General features: G+C 43.7%; 1 protein-coding gene across 2 annotated transcripts in view; it reads right to left on the reverse strand.

The window, feature by feature from the left end:
• The window catches only part of GTF2F2 (general transcription factor IIF subunit 2), a 135,972-nt gene extending 122,738 nt beyond the window's left edge, over positions 1-13,234 (reverse strand). Inside the window, exon 1 of one of the 2 annotated variants that reach the window (XM_006053388.3) lies at positions 12,961-13,227. In XM_006053388.3, the coding sequence (XP_006053450.1) occupies positions 12,961-13,026 (66 nt within the window). In that variant the 5' untranslated portion in view covers positions 13,027-13,227. Of the gene's footprint in view, positions 1-12,960 lie in introns of both variants that reach the window. The other variant, XM_044926827.2, reaches the window with a different exon arrangement.
• Between the last annotated feature and the right edge of the window lie 13,434 nt (positions 13,235-26,668).

The following is a 26,668-nucleotide window of genomic DNA, read 5'->3' on the forward strand; positions in this document are numbered from 1 at the left end:
ACTGACACGTAATGTAGAGACACTACTGAGCTTAAGATGATTTGAAAAGTCATGTTTTATTATGTATAAGATAACTAATATGATGAAGGATCTGCTGAAATAAAAAGAAATTATTCAATGTAACAACTAGCATTTATATAACACTACTTTCCTGACACTGTGATATGCACTTTTCAAACATTTATACCTCACATCTATATGAGGCATTATCCCCACTGCACAGACTATGAATTTGGAGCAGCCAGGGATTATAAAATTTAGCCAAGGGTATATAACTGGCAAATGAGGACCCAGGATTCAAATCCAGGCACTCTAGTTCCAATGCCTATGCTTTAACCAATACACTATATTGTGGGTGCAATCAGATATATGCAATCAAAATCTCAAAAGGTTAAGAGCATATAACCTAGTATGGCCACCTGTTATTTCTTCTAAGACACAGATGGGGCTCAGGAAGCAGTTCATAGTTTATGATGGCCCTACTCTGGAGGAGTACGATGCTACACGTGAAGTATGAAGCGCAATGCCTCACACAGCAAGTGCTCTGTGAGTGTCAGGTGTCAGTTTTACTTTCCACAGTAGGTCTGGAATGATAACATGAATGTATAACAGAGTCAAAGAGCGCTTCCAAAGCTGGAAAGGGAAAAATCCTATCTAACAAAGTTTCATTTACAAGAAGAACCACATGACTATTAGTTCAACTGCAGAGCTTTGAACTGAGTAAAAATTTAAGAAGACCCTAATGGTATTTGTTCATTCCTTACACTAAAATAAACCGAACAACTACTGTGTTAAAAACATGCCAGAAGCCTGGAAAAGACGTAGGGGAAGGGAGCCCACGGTGTCAGGCGCCATGCGATCGATTTTACACCCACAATCCCACTTAATCCTCCCAATCACCCCGCAAAACTGCACTGCTCTCCTCATTCTATAGATGACAAAACCGAGGCTCAGAGGACTGAAATGACATGGTTAGCTAGTATTAGTCAAAGACTCCAGACTGGTCAAATGCTCTCTTTGCTACACCATCCTTTACATCCTCTAAAGGAAAAGGAGTTTTGAAGATTCCACATCTTAAAGTTTCAACTATACTGTGCTCCACTATTCATGCAAGCTTACAAGATTTGGCAAATTTCTTATGATAACTGTACCTACCTATTAGGTCTGCTTTGATTACAGATGAGAAGAAAACCCACTCAGGCATACAGAAGATTTACTGGCAAAAGTAACTAAATATTCCAGAAGGAGTGCTAAGGTGGCCTGATTAAGGGCTCAAATACCATCACCAGGACTCTCACCATCTCTCAGCTCTTCTCCTCACCACACTAACTCACTTCTTTGACAGCCTTCCCCCCTATGTAGCACGACGGCTGAAGCCACTCCTGAAGAAGAAGAGTTCTTCCCCAAATCCCCAGCAAAATCGTTTTTCTCTTGTGGCTCTGATCAGGTCACGGGTCCTTCGTCTGGCCTGTTACTGAGCCAGAGATGAGATCCCTGCACCGCCAGCCTGAGCCAGTGACACCTTTGGGGAGGGATAGTCAAAACCTTAGAATCACCAGACTGAAAAGGCAGAGCGCTGGTGCCCAAAAGGAAACTCCAGGTACTGTCACGGTGAGCCGAAGAAGCAACTGTCAACATTCCCTGTCAGAACTAAATACAAGATGTGAAACCGATCTGGGCAAATACTGTTACATCAAATAAAACCCTGAATCCTCAGACTATGTAAATTATTACATAGTCCTCATGTCCTCAATCTTGAAATACTGCCTAACAAGTTAGCCTTTGCTTCTGGATTTGTCTGATTTTTAGCCCAAAGAAATCTTCTTGTCAATTACTCTAACACAAAGAGGAAATGGAGTTCTACAGATAGCAGCCTGCTCTAACAATCAATGGTGAGCTAAACTCCCTAATTAATAAAGTCCTTAGGGGAAAGATAGTGGCTTTTCTTCATCATATTCCAAGTTTCTGATTCAAATACTGTTAAGACTTTCTCATTATCAAGAACAGTACCCTTTCCATAAACTGCATTTCAAGGAACCCTTCTGACCACCGTCTCCTAACTCCCTGGCCCTCTCCTCAGTACTTTGGCTCCAACAATTCTTCCATCCTTCACATCACTGACTTTGTCCCTGTCTGCTTATGTCCTCCCTTCTCTCTGAGATGGAACTACATTTCACAGCCCATCACTATAATCATTCTCTTGTCCCTAACTCCCTCCATCATACTGGCCTGGCAGAATCTAACCCTGATTAAAGTCAAGTGATACTAGTAATACTGCTTATCTTATTAATTAATCTATGTATTGTTTTATTTGATTGTGTTATTCCTCCTCCACACTTGCACCTGAGCATCTGAAGAAAGACAACCATGCTAAATGGTCTCCCCTGAAATCCTTGGCGACTAACATCAAGTAAGCCCTTCAATATGCTGGGCGATTTAACTCCCTCTCCCTGGTCAACCGTCATCTGCAGCGGGAAAGCCACTGCAGGCAGGCCGCACGTTCACGTCACTCCTCAACCCTGTAACGCCTCTTGCCTCCTCTTCCCTCCAAGATGATAACCCGACTTCCTCTTCCACTGAACCATCTGAAAGCTTCTAAGTCTACCACTTAGCCACAGGGGAGCCTTCTACTCTGCTCTCCCCTCTTAAAAGATGAACTGTGGCGACTCCCTCCACATGCGCACTGAATTTTTGCCTGTAGTCTAGCCTAGGATGTCTCTCCTTCAGTGCTACCCTTTCTCCCCTCCAGTCCTTTCTTTATTCTCCCAACAGAATAACAATGGTGATATGTGTGTGTTAGTGGCTCAGTCAAGTCCAACTCTTTGCGACCCCAAGGACTGGTGGACCCCAAGCCCACCAGACTACTCTGTCCGTGGGATTCTCCAGGCAAGAATACTGGAGTGGGCTGCCATTCTCTTCTCCAGGGGCTCTTCCTGACCCAGGGGATTGAACCCAGGTCTCCTGCATTGCAGGCCAGACTCTTTACCCTCTGAGCCACCAGGGAAGCCCAAAGTGAAAGCGTTAGTTGCTCAGCAGTGTCCGACTCTTTGCAATCGCATGGACTATACGTGGCTTTCCAAGCTTCTCTGACCATGGAATTCTCCAAGAAAGAAGAACACTGGGGTGGGTAGCCATTCCCTTCTCCTGGAAAATCTTCCTGACCCAGGGATCGAACCTAAACCTCCTGCACTGCAGGCAGATTCTCTACTGTCTGAGCCACCAGGGAACAGAGAGCTTACCAAACGTGGCAGAAGACTCTAAGATGGCCCTCAATGATCCCCACCCGCTGATACTTGCACCCTTGTGTAACACCCTGACTGCATCCGCCCAACTAAGCCACGCCAGGAAACTCCTGAGCCACAGAAACTATGGTATCAAAAGTGCGTGCTATTTTATGCTACTAAGCCTGTGGTGATATGTTATATAGCAATAGATAACAAACACGTTAAGTGACATTTAATATATTTAAATGTTTTAAATAAATTAACCATTTAATTCTCACACAATCTGTTTATTTTTTCCATTTTACAAGTGAGGAAACTGAGGCATGGGGAAGTGAGCAAATGGACTCGCGGTCACACCCCTGGAAAGGGCAGGCTCCTTCATCCTTCCCACCCACTGTCCCGTGTCTCTGCCTCTCTCCACCACAAGGCTCTGAGTGAGCTGTCTCTGCTGGCTGACCACAGTTCCTTCTCTGCCGCTGTGTTCTGCTCTAGACAGGCTCTCTCCTCCACCACTCCACTAACATGGCTGCCTGTGCTTAAAAAGCTCTCCGCAATGTCAAGCGAACGTTCAGTTCTCATCTTGCAGACCTATCAGATTATCTGAGACTTTATTGTCTCCTCCTCCTCCAAACGCTTTCTTCACTTGGGGTCAGGTTACCACAGTCTCTAGTGATTTTCCTCCCACTTCCCCAGACACTCCTTTTTCGGTCTCCACATATCTAGATTCTCATCTTCCTGACATTTTAACCTGAGAAGGCCCTGATTTCAGTCCTCAAGCCTCTCCTCTCTGTCCACACTCATTCTTACGTAGCCTCATCCAATCCCAAGGCTTTAAATCCCATCTGTGTAACTACAACTCCCAAATTTACAGCTCTCCCCTAAAGTCCCAAATTATACAACCAGCTGCTTACTCAAACTCTCCATCTGAATATTCAGGAGACATTTCAAACTCAAAATCTCCACTTAAGAACTGATTCTTACTCATGAACCTATTCCTCCAGCAACCTTCCATAATGTAGTAAAAGTCACCTCCATCCTTCCAGGTACTCAGTCTGAAACCATGGATTTACCCTGAATAGCTCCTTTTTCTCACGTTCCACATCCAATCAACTGACATAGCCTGTCAGCAATACCTTCAAATTATATCTGGACTCCATGTCCTTCTCACCAACTGCAGGGCTACCACCCTAATCCAGGCCACCATCATCTCTTGTAGGATTATCGTCCGTGTCCACTTTAGTCCCAATACAGCAGCCAGAGTGACCATATTAAAACAGAAGTCAGATGACACTGTTCTGTTCAAAGCCTTTCAGTTTATTTAACAGACATCTACATAATGCTTACTACGTGCCAGATACTTTCCTAAGCACTTAAAAATTTTACCTCACTTGATCCTCATAGCAACTTTATTTTTATCCCATTTCACACAGAAGCAAGAAGGGCATCAAAAAGTTATCATTCGTCCAAAGTCTCACAATCACCAGTGGTGAAGCCAGGATTCTAACCAGGGCAGTCCGGCTCCACCATCGCCATCCATGCCTCCTCTCTATGGCTACTAGCCTCCCATGGCATTCACTGTAAAAATCCTGTAATGTCTCAGATGATACAGTCCACTGAGATCCACAGCCTCACCCCCTACCACTTTCACTCACTTGACTCTAACCACACAGATCTATCAATGTTCCCAGCAGCATCCCACCTGAGGGCCTTTGATTTGCTGTTACTTCTGTCTAGAACGTTCCTCCCCCAAATATGTGAAGGGCATTCAACTCCCTTCAGGTCTCTGCTCAAGGCCCACCTTATCGGTGAGGCCCTTTCCCACCTGATGAAAACAGCATCCTCAGCTGCTTTCTGCACTCTTTACCCTGAGTTACTTCTTCAGAGCGCTCAGCACTTGCTATACACTTCCCTGTTCATTGTCATTCTCCCTCTCCTCTAGAATGCAACCTGCACGAGGCAGCTGTTTCGTCCGTTTTGCTTACTCTGCTGCTGCTGCTAAGTCACTTCAGTCGTGTCCGACTCTGTGCGACCCCATAGACAGCAGCCCACCAGGCTCCCCCGTCCCTGGGATTCTCCAGGCAAGAACACTGGAGTGGCTTGCCATTTCCTTCTCCAATGCATGAAAGTGAGAAGTGAAAGTGAAGTTGCTCAGTCGTGTCCGACTCTGCGCGACCCCATGGACTGCCACCTACCAGGCTCCTCCGTCCATGGGATTTTCCAGGCAAGAGTACTGGAGTGGGGTGCCATTGCCTTCTCCGTTGCTTACTCTGCCACATCCCTAACAGAAGAACAGACTAGCATGCGGGAGCAACAGAGTTATTATTTTAATGACTGGATACTGTTAAAGAAACATTAGCTACTGTTAATGTAATGACAATGATGGTGTTATCAGAATAAATCCAGGCTATGGAATTAACCTTTAATAAATCTCATTGCATTCTCAAAGGGAAACCTATTCCAGAGATCTACCTTAAAATAAGGGGGAGAAGGGGAAAACACCCGTAGAGTGAAACATTTTCCAGCCTGCCACTGTCCCCTTATTGCTGGTTCCCTGACACGCTGCTAAGGTAAAGGGAAGACAAGAATGTTTCAGAGCTCCTGTTGAGACCACAGTTCTTCAATACATAACCAGGTCAGAAGACCCTGTGGTCAAACTGCCTGAGACCACAATTCAGGCCATCAAACAAGACAACAGTTCTAAGTGAAGTAACTACGTATTATAAAATAAATTTAAGAGTCATATTCAGTACAATAATTGAATCTAATACAAGCAACTGGCCAACTTAAAAAAAAGATTATGTGCCTGAAGTTAATTGATAAAAACAAGTCTGGAACTCATACTGCATTGTCATCATTATTAAAATAAAACGGAAAGTTCCTAAGGTAAGCCTACTAGCTTATTTAATTCAAAAGGTTGCCAAAATACTATACCCTTGTAATGAAAACTAGAACACAATGACGACAGTATGTCAATCATATATAACTTTTTATACCAAGAGATTATGGAAATGGGCTTCCCAAAAGCTCCAATGCATTAAGTTGGGAAGAGGCCTTCGCTGGTGGTCCAGCGGTTAGGAGTTCACCTTGCAATGCAGGGGACACTGGTTCAATCCCTGGTCCAGGAAGATCCCACATGCCCCAGGGCAACGAAGCCAGCGACTGCAGCTACCAAAGGCCATCGGCCCTACAGCCCAGGCTCTGCAACCAAAGAAGCCACTGCAGTGAGAAGCCCGGGCACCACCACCAGAGAAATCCTGCAGACAGCGGCGAAGACCCAGCACAGCCAAAAATAAACAAACAAATATTTAAAGGAAAAAAAGGGAGAAGGAAAAGGAAAAAAGAATGGTACATATGGTTCCCAGGCTCAACTATTTTTTTGGACAGCTGATATTTTTAATTAAAACATTACATTCTATCTTTAAGTAAAGCTGTATATTTAAGGTGTGCAACATGGTTTTATATGCACGTGAAACAATTAAGCCAGTCAAGCTAATTAACATATTATCTCTTCACATAATTACCTTTGTTTCTAGATGAGGACATCTGAATTCTATTCTGAGTAAATTTCCCCCAAACACTCCCGTCAACTTGTCACTTGTGAGACAGCTGTGTTGTTTCCACTGTCTCCACATTCATTAAAGAAAGGCAGATGGAGACAAGAGAACAGGTACAAGAGGGGATGTTTTCTCAGATTTCCCAAGACCAGGGAGAGTGACAGCCAATGACTCACTTCAGCATTATTTTCTCAGAGAAATTCCCTTGACCTCCAGACTATGTTCCTTTGTTATTCACACTCACAAAACAGTATTTCTTTCTTCAGTGACCTTATCTATCCGTGTGTAACTGTTTTCATTAGGACCAGTATTGCCTGAGGTCTGTCTCAGGGAGCACACTACAGACTCTAGTTTACAGAGTATGGAGCCTGTCCATTCTTGCTCACAGTAATGTACTCAGAGCCTAGAACAAATGACTGGTGGTCACTGAAAGCTTGTGGAAGAAACCCATCCGCCCGCACACTCACTCAAGCTACAGAGTAAGGGCAACTGCGCCTTTGAAGCCAAGGGGCCAAGGTGGCGTATACAGAGCTTGCTCCCTAAGCTTGTTTGCCAGCTTTGCTTCATCTAGTTCCCCAACAACTAGCCTCCAAAGCCATGCTGCTCCCAGGGTATACAAGCAAATTAAGAGCGCTGTGTGGACACTGGCGTGGCACCCATTTCTCCATTCAGGAATGAAGGCCTATCCCCCGAGCCTCTGGGAGTGTGGCCACAGACAGCCCGCAGTTCTTAGCTCTCTTTGGAAGTGCTTCCACTGAAGAGTTGACAAAGATCATACACTCCTCCTGGACCAAACCACCCTGTGCCCAATCCTGCGTAAATCCTTTCCTTCCGCAGGGGATGATCCCAACAGCACTGCGTAACAAACCCCTGCATGCTCATCTCCTCAGAACCAGCTTCCCTGGGAATCCAACATTCATCAGGCAGCTTTTACTCACACTTTGTCTTGAAGGTCAATGTATTGAGCTGACAAGACCCAAGGCCATAAAAACAAATTCCCCACCCCCTTACTTCCGTTCTCCAAGGAGAAGGCTCATTAGAGACCCAAGGGGTGCGGGGAAAGCACATTTCCTATTCCTGGCATAAGCTCTGTAGCCATACAGACCTAAATTTGAATCACTGTTCCATGCTTGGGCAGGATAATTAACCTCCCTAAGCCTCAATTTTACCATCTGAAAAATATAGATAATTAGTACCTACTTCACAGGTTTGCTTTGTGAAATACTTGGCATATTATAAGTTTCTTTTTCTCCTGCAAGGCTTTGGGGTATCACCCATTCCAGTTTCATCTCTCCCTGGGAGATAGCTTTCACTCTGGCTGCCAATGTCCAACTGCTTATTTGTCTGTGAAAAAAGAAAAGCTAAGCTTGATGGCTTTTGAGGTGTTGAACGAAAGTGAAAGTCACTCAGTCGTGTCCGACTCTTTGTGACACCATGGACTAGACAGTCCATGGAACTCTCCAGGCCAGAATACTGGAGTGGGTAGCCTTTCCCTTCTCCAGTGGATCTTCTCAACCCAGAGATCGAACCCAGGTCTCCAGCATTGCAGGCAGATTCTTTACCAGCTGAGCACCAAGGGAAGCCCAATACTGGAGTGGGTAGTCTATCCCCTCTGCAGTGGATCTTCCCGACCCAGGAATCGAACTGGGGTCTCCTGCATTGCAGGTGGATTCTTTACCAACTGAGCTACTGAATGGAGGACCCAACATTCACAGAGGATGTCCGTCCCTTCGGTCCTGATTCTCTCCTCCAACAAACATCAATCAAAATGCTTATTGGAGGAAGGCTGATGGGACCTGAAACACATCTTTATGCTGGCCAGAAAGTTGCTGGGCAAACCTACCACAATGCTTGTCAATACCTCCACTTGTCCATTTCCTCTAAGAAAGAGTTTTCTTATCCTTCAAGCTCTGATAGGATATTCATTACTTACAAAAACCCCACCACTCCTAAAAACGCTGTGAGCTTTATCTCCTCTCCTTCCCCATCAGGTACCCTTACCGTCCAGGCAACCATAAATAGAGAAGATGACTTTTCCAGAAGTCTAAATGTTGGAAGTGAAACAATAGAACTATGCTACGATGTTCTTAAATATCACTTTCAGACCGTGATTTGGTGTCCAGTATGCAACAGCAGTCCTGTGACCGGCTGGCAACCTGACAGTGGCAAAGACTGAGCAGCAGGAACTGGGTGATGCCCACTACAAGGGGTGAGGTCCCCGACCAGGGCAAACTGTAGTTGTTTATGTTTTTTTGAGCAGGCGATATCTATTCTAAAGTTAAATTCAGTCACGTCTATTATCTATCAAAACTTATTTAGATCATCATTCTCTTGTAGATTTAAGGTATTCAGAACTCCAGAAATGGCCTTTGTCTTGCTGTATCTCACTGTCTGCTGACCTCAGGTTAGGCAAAGCATGAGCGGAGAAGCTGGATGAAGATGTGAGGCACTGCAGGGACCACAGACGGTCTTTATTTGCAGCAGCAACGTGTACATGCTTTATTTTCTAACGGCTGACAGAGCAGCAGCAACGACTACCCGACTCAACTAGACTCACCTCGACTACAGGATCGTTTCAGGTGGTGCTTATATAGACCACACCACGACGCGCGTGCGCAGTGCCACAAATGATCCCAGCTGTAGGATGTGAGTGGAATGGGGCGAGAGCGCCTGACCACCATCACCTGGCCAACTGCTCTCTCCCTACAGCATTCCACTGGTCAGAACAGATACAGGTAGTGGACATTTTGGTACACAATCTTCCACTCTATTTGCCTTTTCCTGAACACTCACCAGCCCTGCTCAGAACGTTTTTTCCCCCCTAACTAATCAACTACATAGGCTCTTCTTAAATGTCAGCTTCCCCATGAAGTCTTCCCTGATTCCACCAGATAACTTTTTTACTGCTTAAAACTCTGAGAGATCTTGTATAACTTACTGTATTTATCCTTTTCCTTACTTTTCTAGTGAAATTTCATCATTAATTAATTAATTTCAAATAATGAACAAATTATGAACAAAAATGGCCCATAAACTTGCGATACTCTAGGAACTCACATATTTTGCAACAAATAATCCTCAAAGAGCAGAACTCAGGGCATGATTTATAATAAGAAATATGAATGTATACCAAAAAGATTTAAAATTGCATGCGGTTCTATTCAAATTCTAATTTGAACAGAAAAATTCTAATTTGAACTATCATTAGTAAGACTCCTTTTTAAAGTGATAAAATGTATTCAAATGGCCATATAAGAGAGAACACTAAAATTTCTTAACTTTAGTTTAGATTTGTAACTTTCTCTTACATCCTCATTTAGTCAGTCACCACATCCTGACAACTTTTGCTGAAAAAGTTTCCCTAACTCCTGAGACTTCACTATCAAATGTCTAGGATCCTGTGATAATTTTCTAATTTTGACTCTGGTTATCTTCTCTTCAAGCTTCCCCCCCCTCCCAAAGAATCATTTGTACCCCTGCCTTACTCAAAACCCTTCAAGACTCTCCTCATTTCCTGTAGACTAGAGTTAAAACCGGAGAAGGCAATGGCACCCCACTCCAGTACTCTTGCCTGGAAAATCCCATGGATGGAGGAGCCTGGAGGGCTGCAGTCCATGGGGTCCCTAAGAGGCGGGTACGACTGAGCAACTTCACTTTCACTTTTCACTTTCATGCATTGGAGAAGGAAATGGCAAGCCACTCCAGTGTTCTTGCCTGGAGAATCCCAGGGACGAGGGAGCCTGGTGGGCTGCCGTCTATGGGGTCGCACAGAGTCGGACACAACTGAAGCGACTTAGCAGCAGCAGCAGCAGAGTTAAAACATTCCCATTTCACAACGTGACAATGTCATATGGTTCCAATCCACTACTCCTGGCATGATGTCCTCTTTGTTTTCCAGCCCACACCACATTACTGTGCATTTTCACTCCTGCATTTCAGAACCACTCTCCATGGTATGCTACGGAGATACTATGGGCCCCCCATCCAAACCTCTGTAAGGCAAACAACATTTATTGAGCATCTATTGCGCTCCAAGTACAAACACATCACCTCAAGCTCTCGTCATCTTTTCAGGCTCTTTCCATCTGCAAAGGAGATCTCCCTAATGATATCTCTCCATTTAGCATGCAGGAGGAGAGAGATACTTGGTTACTCCATCATTTTAAATCACACTGATATCACTGTGATAAGTCAAATCAGTGCCAGAGAGTAAGGCTAGGGTTGAAGAATAAGAGTTCATTCATTCATTCATGCATACATCACATTATCTGAGCTATTTACCTTACGCAAAACACAGTTCTGGGTGTGACAGGCAAGACGCCTACTCTCATGAAATATGACTGTGCGTGTGCTTTGGAGAATGTTAATACAGGTTCAACATGCTAGTCAATAATCATAAGGGCAGGAGCAGGGGACTACAGAAGTTGAGATGGTTGGATGGCATCACCGACTCAATGGACATGAGTTTGAGTATGCTCCGGGAGTCGGTGATGGACAAGGAAGCCTGGTGTGCTGCAGTCCATGGGGTCGCAGAGTCAGACACAATTGAGCTACTGAACTGAACTGAATCATAAGGGAGCTACATCAGAGAGGAAGACTGGAAGGGCCTCTCAGATTTAACTGATAAAAACTCAGACATGAGATAAAAGCTTTTCAAAAATCTAACAAATAAAGGTCTCTATGTTTTACTTGAGTTTTCAAGACTATCATAATCACATTTTGAATATACACGTCTTATGAAAACTTCCTAAGAAACAACAGTCCCCAATATGAAAAAGTAAGGCATAAATAGTGTACTCACTAAGTGAAGAAGTGAAAGTTGCTCAGTCGTGTCTGACTCTTTGCGACCCCTTGGACTATACGGTCCATGGAATTCTCTAGGCCAGAATACTGGAGTGGGTAGCCTTTCCCTTCTCCAGGGCATCTTCCCAACCCAGGGATCAAACCTAGGTCTCCCACATTGCAAGTGGATTCCTTACCAGCTGAGCTACAAGGGAAGCCCAATAAGTACTTACTAAGGGTTAATCAAAATGCTGACTTTACCAAAAAAAAAAAAAAAAAAAAAAATTACTGACAGTTTCACCTGAGTCCCAGTCGAGCTCTAAAAGAACACTCCAGTCCACGGTCTCTCCTTCCCTGAGTTCAGAGCACTCTCAGCTCTCCTGGGAATTCCATAAGAGCCATCAACCTAAAAGAACACTTTACGAGTGAAAGTGAAGTCACTTAGTCCTGTCCAACTCTTTGGGACCCCATGGACTGTAACCTATCAGGCTCCTCTGAATGGGATTTTCCAGGCAAGGATACGGGAGTGGGTTGCCATTCCCTTCGCCAGGGGATCTTCCCCACCCAGGGATCGAACCTGGGTCTCCTGAATTGCAGGCAGATGCTTTACCATCTGAGCCACCAGGGTACTCAGAGACCAGTTCTACTTTCTGGCTCAGAAAACTACCCAGAAAGCAAACGCTCAACTTTCTTACAGAGATTGATGACTGAAATCAGTTTCAGCAAGTGGAGATGAAGAAAGTCTTCAGTCTTGGGTAAAATGCTCAAACCGGGAGGCCATCAAGACAGGAGCCCAGAAAAACCAGGTTGTGGGATAAGGAGATCCATTCCAGGCACGTTCAGACTCTTAGTTGGCTAAAACACACTGGGTGTCCCTGAACTAACGTCCTCGTCTGCAAACAAGCCTACCAACCAACCCTGCTTCTCAAGGTAAGCGAAGTTCTAACGAGAGAGCCCTAATGAGCTTTAAAAGGCGCAGAAAGTGGGACGGTCTCAAGTCACGTGTGGGGGGGGGGGTGTGAGAGACGGTCTCAAGGTGGGTGGGTGGGTGTGTATGTGTGTGTGTGTGTGTGTGTGTGTGTTAGTTGCTCAGTTGTGTCCGACTCTTTGCAACCCCATAGACTGCAGCCCACCAGGCCCTTCTGTCCATGGGGTTCTCCAGGCAAGAACACCGGAGTGGGTTGCCATTTCCTTCTCCAAAAGGAACTATATAGTAAGAAATAAAGTGAAGTCGCTCAGTGGTGTCCGACCCTTTGCGACCCCATGGACTGTAGCCCATCAGGCTCCTCCGTCCATGGAATTTCCCAGCCAAGTACTGGAGTGGGTTGCCAGTTCCGTCTCCTCTCAAGTCACTTAAACTACTTTAAAAGGAGCGCAAGCGGGAGCCACGCAAACCTTACCTTGACCAGCCACACTCCGGTGTTCTGTTTGGCGCCAGTTAGGTCGAGTTCTCCGCGCTCGGCCATGGGTCTGTCGCCGGCGGAGACCTGCGGACTTAGAGCAGCGGCCCGGGGAGCTGATGACTGCGGGACTAGGAAGCGAAGCACACGGCGAACCCTGGCCGGAGGTTGACTGTGAAGAGCCCGCGGTCCAACTTCCGGGATGCCGGGAGCCCTGGGAAAAACGAACACACGCCGCCGGCAGCGGGGAACCGCGCCTGCGCGCTGCGGCCGTTACTACGGCGCGCTACTGAGGACAAACTTCATCGGCGGGCAACTTCTTGAGTGGGCGTGGCTACTTCCAGGGGCTGTGTCTGAGTAATTAAAATCGAGGTTGGGATGGGCACAAACATCAGCAGTACAGATAAAGACCAGGTCAGAGTAACAGAAGAAAGTGTCAAAATATAAAAACGGGGTTTAAAGAGACAAAGGCTGTCAGTGTATGTCCAATCCTGGCCAAGGAGAGAAAGACAGCATTTGGAGGACAGGTAGGAGAAATAAATAAAATGAATTAGCAGAGTGGTCTTTATTGAAAGGCTACCCTGAGCACCTTCAATTAAACGAGTAGGGCGCACCCCTTTAAGAGACTCCAAAACCCAGAGCCCTTTGTTTTTTGTTTGTTTGCTATTGGTTTTAATATATTTTTAATTGGAGTATAATCGCTTTACAATGTTGTATTAGTTTCTGCTCTAAGACAACATGAATCGGCTCTAAGTATACATATGTCCCCTCCCTCTTGAGCCCCCCTCCAACCACACCTCTATCCCACCCCTCTAGGTTGTCATAGAACCCCGACCTGAGCTCCCTGTGCTCTACAGCAGCTACCCACGAGCTATTAATAGCTTTTTACACGTGGTAGTGTATACATGTCAATGCTACGCTAGCAGTCTGTCCCACCCTCTCCTTTCCTGGCCGTGTCCAAAAGTTTGGAGCCGTTTCATGAGGTCAATGACAATAGACATGTAACAGAAAAATATGATTGTTCAACTCCCCTGCTTAAAGATTCTCCCCTCTCTCTTCTTGTCTCTAGAATAAAATTCAATCCTCTCCACACAGGCCCTCACAGTTTGACCTCATCAAACTGTGGTGCACGCAATGCACCACACATCTAGCCCCACCTAACCCGTCAGACCTCCCGGAACATATCAGAATGTTCCTCAATTATTTCAGAGCCTCTGCACACTAGATTCCCTTTACTCAGATGCCCTATTCTTCCCCTACTGCCTTCTGATTGGCAGACTCCTACTTAGGTTTCAAGATTAATGGAAATGTCTCTTCCTATGAGACCTTCTATCAACTCCCCCAGAGGAAGATCGTTTTTTCTTTCCATCACAATGTGCGATACTTAGGACTATGAGCTATAATATACTTGTTTACACATTGCCTTTGCTTTCTAGACTATGCGCTCTTCCTAGGCAGAAACGGTGGGTTTTCTTGTTTAATCAAAGCATCTGGCACAAGCTGACACCACGTCAGATTTCAGTAGGCTTTGGCTGAATGAACATTTGCATGAAAAGAAACAAACAGTAAGATATTGTAAGAATGGCAAGTGACGTATTGAATCCTGCATCAGAACCAGATGAGAATTGAAGAAATTCTATGTCTGTTCAGCCTAGGGCTAGGAAAAGCTGTCAGGGCTCTGAGATCAGCTGGGAAAACCTAACAGGAAAAACAGGAGATCAGGCACATGTTAAAGAGGAAGATCACAGTCTTGTGTGATCTTTAAGGCTCAGCAAATGGCCTTAAAAATATAAAAAGGACAAGTGGATAAAGAGAGCTGCTTTAAGCTTTGATCAAATAGAAGGAATAAATTGGACTTCCCTGTGTGGTGCAGTGGATATGAAACGAATCTGCCTGCCCGTGCAAGGGGACATGGGTTCGTTCCCTAGTCTGGGAAAATTCCACATGCTGCGGGACAGCTAAGCTTGTATGCCATAACTATGGAGCCTGTGCTCTAGAGCCCATGAGCCACAACTACTGAGCCTGCAAGCTGCAATTGCTGAAGCCCTTGTGCCTAGAGCCTGTGCTCCGCAGCAAGAGACGCCACTGCAGTGAGAAGTCCATGAACCTCAACTAAGAGTAGCCCTGGCGCACTGCACCTAGAGAAAGCCCACATGCAGCAATGACTCAGCCCAACCAAAAATAAATAAATATATAAATAATTAATTTTGAAAAACAGTTTGACTCCTTTAAAGAAAAAAGAAGAAGAAGGAATAAATTGAAATATAAGACCATAAGAGAAGAGAATTAATATAGCCTAGATCACCCTAGTAATGAACTTCAGAGTAAAGGATTAGGACATTGGCCTTGATCTATGGCTTATGGGAAGTCTTAAAATGTGTGTGTGTGTTTACAGGGATTGGGAAGAACAATCCTTCTCAGACACTGTGACATTGTTGAATAAGAACAGACTTCTCCTATTTGTCCTTTTCAAATTTCCTTCCAGCTTTAAGAGAATGCTAATGGGCCATTAGAGGAAAAGAGGATATGGGGTCTGTGAAACGGATTCACAGATTGACTTTGGAGGCCAACATGGGAAAAGATCCTGCAACCAGATCTGATCCAGCTTTATGTTCCTCCGCCGTGATCCTATACCCTTAATACGGGATTCTCGCACAGGTTCCTGGGATTGCCAGGCTCGTGCTCAGCCTCTCAGTCGTATCTGACTCTTAGCGACCCTTTGGGCTGTAGCTGCAAGGCTCCTCTGTCCATGGGATTTTTCAGGCAAGAATACTGGGTTGCCATTTCCTCCTCCAGGGGATCTTCCTGACCCAGGGATTGAACCTGTGTGTCCTGCCTCTTCTGCACTGCAGACGGATTCTTTACTGCTGAGCCACCAGGGAAGTCCCTCCCTGGATTTCCTCTTGCGGTCAGTTAGGTATATCCAGTGCAGACATGTTAGGTATCTCTATTGCCATTCATGAGAGACACGGGTTCTATCCCTGGGTTAGGAAGATCCTCTAGAGGAGGGCATGGCAACCCACTCCCGTATTCGTGCCTGGAGAACCCCATGGATAGAGGAGCCTGGCGGGCTACAGTCCATAGCATCACAAACAGTCAGCTATGACTGAAGTGACTTAGCACAGAGCACACATTGCCAATCATGCCAGAGATCATTGGTATTCTCTTTACTACTGGAAATAGAGTCATTAGCATCTTTAAATCTAATGAGATTAGACACCCAATTCCAGAAACCCAAAACCAATTCAGAAAACCCATCCTTAATATTCTGGTTCTCTAGGATCACACTCAGCACCAATATCTGTATTGGTCAGCGTTCTCCAGAGAAGTACACAGCTAGCTAGCTAGCTAACTAGCTAGATGATAGGCATTTGAATGTGAACGTGACCGTGAAGTCGCTCAGTCGTGTCCGACTCTTTGTGACCCCATGGACTGTAGCCTACCAAGCTCCTCTGTCCATGGGATTTTCCAGGCAATAGTACTGGAGTGGATTGCCATTTCCTTCTCCAAGGGATCTTCCCAACCCAGGGATCGAACCGGGGTCTCCCGCATCGTAGACAGACACTTTACCGTCTGAGCCACTAGGGAAGTCCAGCTAGATGATAGGCATTTACTATATAGGAATTAACTCACATGATTATGGAGGCTGAAAGTGAAAGTGAGTCGCTCATTTGTGTCTGACTCTTTGCGACCCCATGGACTATACAGCCCATGGGATTCTCCAGGCCAGAATACTGGAGTGGGTAGCTTTTCCCTTCTCCAGGGGATCTTCCCAACCCAGGAATTGAACCAGGGCCTCCTGCACTGCAGGCAGATTCTTTACCAACTGAGCTATCAGGGAAGCCCTATGGAGGTTGAGAAGTCCTAAAATCTGCAGTTGACAAGCTGAAGACCAGGAGAGCTGAAGGTATGCTTCTAGTCTGAGTTCAAAGGCCTGAGAGGCAGGAGAGATGATGATGTAATTTCCAGGCCAAATCTGAAGGCAGGAGATGATAAATGTCCCAGCTTGAAGATAGGCCGAGAGAGTGCATTCTCTCTTCCTGAACCTTTTCATCTAGTTTGGCCTTCAACTGATTGGGTGAGGCTCACCTAGATAGAGGAGGACAATATACTTAGTCTGTTGATTCAAATGGTAATTCATTCAGAAATACCCTCAAAGGACACACCCAGAATAATGCTGGACCAAGTATTTGAGCAACCTGAGGCCCAATCACATTGACACCTAAAATTAATCATCACAGACAGATACAGAGCTCAGCACCCAAAAAGAAACTGCAAAATTCTGCATACAGAATTTCCCTGGTGACTCAGCAGTTAAGACACTGCTTCTGCAGCAGCGAGAGTGTACTCCCTGACTGGGAAACTAAGATCCCACATGCTATGCAGAGTGGCCAAAAAAGAAAAAACCACTTTACTTTCCCAGATGACTGACTAGTCAAGTTTTATTTAATCGCTGAAGGCACAAATGCAAGTCAAGGAGGAGAAGCTCGAGAACTCGCTGTTGACTGAAAATTTTTCAAGAAGACAATAGGGAATCCTCCATGTTTTGTAAATTTAGAACACCACAATGCTATTAGGTAGCCATTAGAAGATAAGCAGTAGTCAGAGGGGAAGTTACAAGTGAGTTGAGGGAATTAGAATGATATTAATAGGAGCTGAGTCAATTCTCAGATTCTTGTCCTTGGCTGTCCCATATGGGCCCAGTGTCCCTCTAGGGCAGAAATTCTTCGTTCGTAGTTACTCAGGAACATTCCACCAAGAGGAAATATTAGCTCCAGGGGCATTCACACAGGAAAAAATAGTACCATCACTGGGACTTCCTTGGTGGTCTAGTGGTTAAGACTCCGTGCTTCCCATGCAGGGGGGCGCAGGTTCAATCCCTGCTTGGAAAACTAAGATCCCACATGCCATGGGACACGGCCAAAACAAACAAAAAACACTATCACAAAATCCTTCTTTTTAAATTTTTTTCTTTCAGTTTTATTGAGATGTAATTGACATACAACACTGTGTAAGTTTCAGGTGCCCAACATAATGATTTGACTTACATACATCCTGAAATGATTATCACAATAAGTTTAGTGAATATCCATCATCTCAAATACATACAAAATGCAAAATTAAAGAAACAGAGAAAAACATTTTTCCTTCTGATGAGCACTCTTAGGATTTACTGTCTTGACAATATTCACATATAACATATAGCAGTGTATTACATCCCGAGTGCTTACTTATCTTATAACTGGAATTTGGTAACTTTCACAAAACCCTTCTCAATGAGCCAGACTTATTATTTGTTGGTTATTAGCGTGAAGATTTTCATCCAAAAATTATAACTGGATATGGCAATGTGGTAATTAATTAGATTGTCCCTGTATTAGTAATGGTAAGTAAGTTACATTAGTAATGGTGTAGGTTGATAATTTTGCTTTAGTATCATGCCAAGGCTATAAGACCCCATCTCTGAATTCTCCCTGCCTCTCCTTTAGCCCCTCAGTTCTCTCTTTTATAGAATACCCACCTTCCCTGATAGAGTCCTTGCTTCCCCAGTCACACACACAAATAAACAAAAATACCCCCTGCAACAGTTTTCGTGTTGTCAGCAGGAACACACTGTTGAGCATGCACTGTGGAGTTGTAGCTTCAAGTATAGCTCTGCTGCCTCCCGGCCTAATTACTTCATTCTCTCTCCACCTATTTCCTAGCTTATAAAATGAGATTATGATACCTACTTCATAGACTTCGAACATTACTGAGAAAACCAAAGAGACTTTACAATGTGAAAACTATTTGGTAACTTCATTAATTCTGTTGGCTCAAATAATTGAAAGGAAGCACAAAAGCTTTATTACAGGTAGTGCTGTGCTAGTAAATATCTAACAACTGGCTTTTTCTGACACCCAGAAAAAGCCTTGCTTTATAATGTTTGCTTGATTTGCCGTGTACAGTTGGTGCAGATGCATATTAGCATCTAATGTACATTAATGTAAGTAGAGAGCACAGATAATTGTAAGACACAGTAAAATGATTGAGAGGTGATGAGTTTGGGGGTTTTATTATCTCGATGTTCAATATAATTAATTTGATCATTAGTGTTCTGCAAAAAGGGGAGGCGCATCTGCAAACTCTGCAGGGACCTGTGTCTTGGCGTCTGTGGAACAGAGGGGATGCCAGCAGGCAGGGCACAGTGAGTGAACGGGGAAGCGGTGATGGTGCCACCAGTTGGAGAGAGAATAGGAGATCAGCCTAAATACACACCTGAAGAAGAGTGGATTTGGTTTGTTTTTTGGTTTTTTTGGTCACATGTGGCTTGCAGGATCTTAGTTCCCCGACCAGGGATTGAACCCAGGCCCCTGGTATTGGAAACTTGGAGTCCTAACCACTGGACTACCAGGGAAGTCCCTGAAGAAGAGTTTAAGCTTGAGTATAAAATAATCAGATTTACATTTTTAAAAAGATCTCTCTAGCTATTGTGGGGGGGAAAAGGTGGATAGGAAGAGGCCAGAATGGAAACCAAGAGACTAGTTTAGACATTACTGTACTAATCCATGTAGGAGGGGATAGTGGTTTGCATTAGGAAGCTGGCAGTGGAGATGAGAAGCAGATGAACTAGAAAATATAGATAGATTTAGGAGATCGAATTGACAAGGTTTTGTGATTCCTTGCTGTGTAGCAAAATAACACCATTTACTGGGCAGAAGACCTGAATATACATTTTTCTAAAGAAGACATACATAAAGCCAATTGGCACATGAAAAGATGCTGAACTTTGCTAATCATTAGAGAAACGCAAATGAAAACCACCAGGAGATAGCACTTCACACCTGTCAGAATGGCTATCATCAAAAAGTCTACAAATACAAATGTTGGTGAGGATGTGGAGGTAAGGGGACTATCCATTGTTGGTGAGAATGTAAACTAGGGCAGTCACTCTGGAAAACAGTATAAAAGTTCTTCAAAAAACTAAAAACAAAACTATCATACAATCCAGCAATTCCCCTCCTGGGCATATAGGTGAAGAAAACAAAAACACTAATTTAAAAGGATACATGCTGGGGAGGGAGGGGGGGGAGTTTCAAGGGGGAGGGGATATATGTGTACCTATGGCTGATTCATGTTGAGGTTTGACAGAAAACAGCAAAATTCTGTAAAGCAATTATCCTTCAATAAAAAATAAACTAATTTTTTTAAAAAGGATACATGCACCCCAATGTTCTTAGCACATTATTTACAACAGCCAAAATATGGAAGCAACCTGTGTCCATCAACAGATGAATGGATAAAGAAGATGTGTGTGTGTGTTGTAGCTAAATCATGTTTGACTTTAGTGACCCCATGGACTGTAGCCCGCCAGGCTCCTCTGTCCATGGGATTTTCCAGGCAAGAATACTGGAGTGGGTTGCCATTTCCTCCTCCGAGGGATCTTCCTGACCCAGGGATGGAACCCAGGTATCCTGCATTAGCAGGCAGATTCTTTACCACTGAGCCACCAAGAAAGCCTGTGTGTGTATGTGTGTGTGTGTGTATACATATATAGTGGAATACTGCTGCTGCTGCTGCTAAGTCACTTCAGTCATGTCCAACTCTGTGCGACCCCATAGTCGGCAGCCCACCAGGCTTCCCCGTCCCTGGGATTCTCCAGGCAAGAACACTGGAGTCGAATACTACTGAGTCATATAAAAGAATGAAATTCTGCTATTTTGCAACAATGTAGATAGATCAAGAAGGTCATTATGTTAGTGAAAAAAGTCAGACAGAGAAAGATAAATACCATATGTTGTCATTCCAGGTGTCCACTTACACCTGGAATCTACAAAATAAAACGAATTTTTAGCAAAACAGAAACAGACTCACAGATACAGAGAATAAATTAGCGATTAGCAGCGAGAGAGAGGAGAGGTAGGGGAGATGGGGGAGGGGATTAAGAGATACAAAGTACTATGTATAAAATAAACAAGGATATAGCACAGGGAGATACAGTCATTATTTTGTAATAACTTTAAATGGAGATAATCTATAAAAATATATAACCATGTTATATATCTGAAACTAATGAAGTTTTGTTAATCAACTACAATTTGAAAAAAAAAAAATAGGATCATTTACCAAGTGATGACTCAGTACCCAAAAACAGAACAAAACAGAAACACATAAACACACATTGCTCTGCTCCTTCTGGGGATGAGACACGACTCTGCATGCATTTTGCCTGGTGGATGACATAATTCAGTGGAATTGCTTTTGTTAAGCATCTTATGTCTGATGTAACATATGGTTACTGTGGCCTCCTAGAAGCCCTCAGTCTCAGTAAGTCAGTTTAATTGCCCATTAGGGATTACTCTGGTAATAAAGTGTTAAATAAAGCATGAGAAAATTTAATTTGTCATTGCAATAATGAAATTCAATTTGTTTTCATATATGATTTACCAAAACAGTCATATCATACTTTATATATTAAATAAAATTATAGTTAGGAAACAGCACTGAAATACTTGATCAAAGTGCCGGAATAAAAATCACAAATGACAGTTAAGTCCTAAAATATCGTATTAAACAGATGGATCCTCACTAGTATGCTGATTTCAAAGCCAGGGAAGCCATGTGGGCTGAATATCAATGAGGAATTATGTCCATATCCCTGCTACGAGCAAATGCTAGAGGCTTCCTTATTGATGGATCCGACTTCCCACCCAAATCTACAAACATCAGGGGCAGGATCACGTCCACATGCAGGGAAGGTGAAAATATTAGCTAAATCAAAGCTGTGCCTCCCCTATCAATAGGTAGAGTCAAGAAAAGTTCAGTGTAGGGACTTCCTTGGTGGTCTGGTGGCTAAGACTTCAAGCTCCCCGTACAGGGGAGGGAGCTAGATCCCACAGCCTGCAATTAAATCATCCCACAGGCACATCAAAGACCTGGTGTGGTCAAATAAATAGATAAATATGTATATATCTTTTAGAAACAAAAAAAAGTTCAGTTTAAGGCTCCTTTCTACAGGTAGAGCTCTTGCAATAGCTTTGTCAGTGTTATCTTTACTCATCTCTTCTGTAATGACTGGTTTGATGATGGCTCTGAAAAAGGTCCAGTTAGTCAAAGCTACGGAGAAGGCAATGGCACCCCACTCCAGTACTCTTGCCTGGAAAATCCCATGGACAGAACCTGGTGGGCTGCAGTCCATGGGGCTGCACAGAGTCGGACATGACTGAAGCGACTTAGCAGCGGCAGCAGTCAAAGCTATGGTTTTTCCAGTAGTCCTATATGGATGTAAGAGTTGGACCATAAAGAAGGCTGAGTGCTGAAGAATTGATGTTTTCGAATTGTGGTGCTGGAGAAGACTCTTTGAGAGTCTCCTGGAGAGCAAGGAAACAAACCAGTCAGTCCTAAAGGAAATCAACCCTGAATATTCATTGGCAGGACTGACGCTGAAGCTGAAGCTCCAATAGTCTGGCCACCTGATGCAAAGGGCCAGCTCATTGGAGAAGACCCTGATGCTGGGAAAGATTGAGGGCAGAAGAAGAGGGCAACAGAGGATGAGATAGTTGGATGACATCACCGACTAAATGGACATGAGTTTGAGCAAGCTCCGGGAGATAGTGAAGGACAGGGAAGCCTGGCATGCCACAGTCCATGGATCTCAAAGAGTCTGAAATGACTTAGTGACTGAACAACAACTGCTCCATATACTTGCTGGAGACCTAGGGTTCTTCCATCTTATTATTTCATCATCTCTGGGATGTTGTCCTTATCTACATCATGGACCACAAAGTCTGTATCTTCCAACCAGCAAGAAAAAGGGAAAGGGGCAAAGAATTATACATCACTTTGGTCAGAGATTCAAAATATTTTTTTTCACAGCAGCATTATTTACAAGAGCTTAGAGGTGGAAGCAACCCAAGTGTCCAAGAAGGGAGGAATGAATAGACAAAATGTGGTCTATATATACAATGGGGTATTATTCAGCCTTAAAAAAGGAATGAAATTCTGTCACATGCTGCAGTATGGATGAACTTTGATGACATTATGCCAAGTGAAATAAGACAGTCAGAAAAAGAGAAATATGTGTGATTCCACTGACATGAGGTATCCAGAGTAGTCAAATTCACAAAAACATAGTAGAAAAAATGGTAGAATAGTGGGTTAGGTGGCGGAGGGGGATGAGAGTTGTTTAATGAGTGTGGAGTTTCAGTTTGCAAGATGAGAGGAATACTGGACCAGGATGATGGCAATGGTTGGACAAAAATGTGAACGGACTTACTGCCCCTGAGTGGTACACTTTAAAATAGTTAAGAGTAAAGATTCTAGGACTCCCCTGGTGCTCCAGTGGTTAAGAATCTGCACTTCCATTGCAGGGGGTGAATGTTTGATCCCTGGTCAGGGAACTAAGAGCCCACGTGCTGCAACTAAGATCTGATGCGGCCAAAATATTAATAAAATTAAATACAATTTTTGAAAGAGTAAATATTCTGTATATTTTGTCACAGTTTTAAAAAACACTTAAAATTAAAGACGAAAATGTTTATCGTCTGAATTGGGATCCAAATGAGGGCCATACACTGTGATTGGTTGAAATGTCTCTTCCTTCTCATTCTCTACCTCTGTTTCATTGTTAAAGAAATTAGATTCGTTTCTTAGATATAGTTCTTTATACACTTTTCTTTTTAAAAAAAAATTATTTGGCTGCATTGGGACTTAGTTGCAGCACACAAGGAATTCTCTGAGTCATGCAAGATCTTTTGTGGTCACGGGTTTAGTTGCCTCGCGGCCAGTGGGATCTGATTTCTGCAACCAGGGATCAAACCCACATCTTCTGCGCTTCAAGGTGGGTTCTTAACCACTGGACCACCAGGGAAGTCTCCAAGTATACACTTTGCTACATTCTGCATTTTACTCATTGTGTCTTCAGGGTATCATTTATGATGTTTCTCCTTCCCTTTTATTTTCTACAAAGTGCTAGTTAGATCTTGAGGTGTGGTCAGACTCGGGCTTAATTTTGGTGGAGGTGAAGATAACTTCCTTCCTATGTGCTCTTATGCACTATCAGTAAGATATAGATCACGTCCAGCTTTCTTTCTTTTTGTAATATTGGCAGCCATGGACGAGTATCGCTTACAGCCAGTAATTCATTGTGCTGTGCTTAGTTGCTCAGTTGTGTACAACTCTTTGTGACCCTATGGACTGTAGCCCACCAGGCTCCTCTGTCCATGTGATTCTCCAGGCAAGAATACTAGAGTGGGTTGCCATGCCCTCCTCCAGGGGATCTTCCCAACCCAGGAATTGAACCAGGGTCTCCTGCATTGCAGGTGGATACTTTACCAACTGAGCTACCAGGGAAGCCCAGTAAAATTCTTTAGGGATTGCAAAATGGTTATAATCAAATTCTACCATTCCTTCTTTGTAAAAACTTTCCCAACATCATTCCCATGAGACAGAAGATAAAAAGTGGACTCTGGCACAGACCTGAGTGAAGGAGGTGTAAGGTTTTTATCACATGAAGGTGGGGCAGTTGACCAATGAGTACTTGGATTCCAAAATACATCCTGAGCGCTGGAGAAGTACTCCAGGGAGTTGGGCTCTCAATGCACCTGCAGTACTCTGACACCCAGGCTTGCATCCTCTTTCTCTTTTAACCCCAAAGTCACGGCCTTTTCTGTTTTATTTTTCCCACAACGTCCTTTGATCACCTATCAAGAAGAGCCTGTTAAAACTGGAGCTCCCAAACTTGCTACTGGTTGATTGCCAAACTGTTTTTGTTTCCCCCACATAATGGATTTCTACAGCATTTGCCTCTCAAACATCCAGAAAGAAAGGCACTGTCTTTGCTAAACTAAGAGAATCAAGTGCCAAGTAACGCTATTCAATTTACACTAAAGTTTGGCTCTGCGTTGGGGTAAACTAGGCTGGGTAGCAAGTCGGTTCTGGAAGTAGCTGCCCCATGTGGGCACATCACTGCAGAGCCTTGGAACCAATAAACAAGTTATTTGTTTACTGTCCTCTGGGAAGACAACACTGATCAAGATGGAATGACTCCTGAGAGGAGTCAGTAGTTAGTGATGTTTCTGCTCCATTGCTATTTTGTTTTTCTGGCTTCAAGGTGCAGATTCAACTCTAGCAGGACAGAAAGCCCTCAGCAATTATTTATTATTCTATATCCTTTTGTTCCTATGTAGCCCTCATTAATAAAAATAATCAGAATTTGCCTATTTCCTGAATCCAGAGAGCATTACGTAAATCACACTTTTAAATTGACTTTATTGCATTGATTCTTTTACTTCCAGCTTGCAGAGACCTTAAGCCCCATGAATGCTTTGCTGTGAAAAGGATGTTAATTGCTTTCCCTGAGGTCAAACATGCTCTTTGTAAATCATGACTCCGACACTCACTAAGAACCCAGAAGAAGAATTGACCATCAATCTTACAAGAGTTATAATTGAGCATTTTTCACTTAACTCTAATGCAGATTGTTTTTCAATGGACTTTTTCTCTTCTATCATCTTCTAAATGAAATAATCACTGTGACTCTTTAGACTCAGATTATTCATTTACTCTGAGGATTCTTTCCAAGAATTTCTTCCCTCAGTGACTAAAAGATCTCTCTCTGTGTCCCTCTCTCCTTCTCCCTCTCTCTTTTCTCGGGTCACTGATGATTTACAAAGTCCACTTAACAATTCTGATTTTCTGTGCTGCCTCTAGAGATGATGTTGACAGGTGGTAGAGAGACAAATGCTGGGGTAAAAATTCCTCTCCATATTCAGGCGGATTTAACTAATATCTTCTTGTGTGAAGAGGCAGACTAGGGCAAATATGTTTCAGCTGCTATGTTACTATGTTGAATTTAGATGAACTTTCTATGTGCTATTTAAATTCCACTAGGGAAGAAAGGAGAAGGCAATGGCACCCACTCCAGTACTCTTGCCTGGCAAATCCCATGGACGGAGGAGCCTGGTAGGCTGCAGTCCATGGGGTCGCTAGGAGTCGGACACGACTGAGCGACTTCACTTTGACTTTTCACTTTCATGCATTGGAGAAGGAAATGGCAACCCATTCCAGGGTTCTTGCCTGGAGAATCCCAGGGACGGGGGAGCCTGGTGGGCTGCCACCTATGGGGTCACACAGAGTCGTACACGACTGAAGTGACTTAGCAGCAGCAGCAGCAGGGAAGAAAAAGGAAAACTGTAATACTTCTATCGAGAGAATGCCAGAACAAACTTTTGGATGTGAGTTACTGCCTGTCTTCCTGGGCAACTCCTGTTGCTGCCATTGGCTATGAGTCTACAGTGGTTTTAGAATATATCCCAACTTAATCAAACTTACAAGCTTTTGCACTGCAAAGGAAACCATAAACAAAACTAAAAGACAACCTACAGAATGGGAGAAAATACTTGCAAATGATGCAACTGACAAGTGCTTGATTTCCAAAATATACAAACAGCTCATAGAACTCAACAACAAAAAACAAACAACCCGATCGAAAAATGGGCAGAAGATCTAAATAGACATTTCTACAAAGAAGAAATGCACTTGGCCAAAAAGCACATAAAAAGATGTTCAACATCACTAATCATATGGAAATCAAAATGACAGTGAAGTACAACCTTACAGCTGTCAGAATGGCCATCATTATAAAGTCTACAAATAACAAATGCTGGAGAGGGTGTGGAGAAAGGAAACCTTCCTACACTGTTGGGTGGGATGTAAATTGGTGCAGCCA

This window comes from Bubalus bubalis, chromosome 13 (assembly GCF_019923935.1).
Source record: "Bubalus bubalis isolate 160015118507 breed Murrah chromosome 13, NDDB_SH_1, whole genome shotgun sequence".
Lineage (NCBI taxonomy): Eukaryota > Metazoa > Chordata > Mammalia > Artiodactyla > Bovidae > Bubalus > Bubalus bubalis.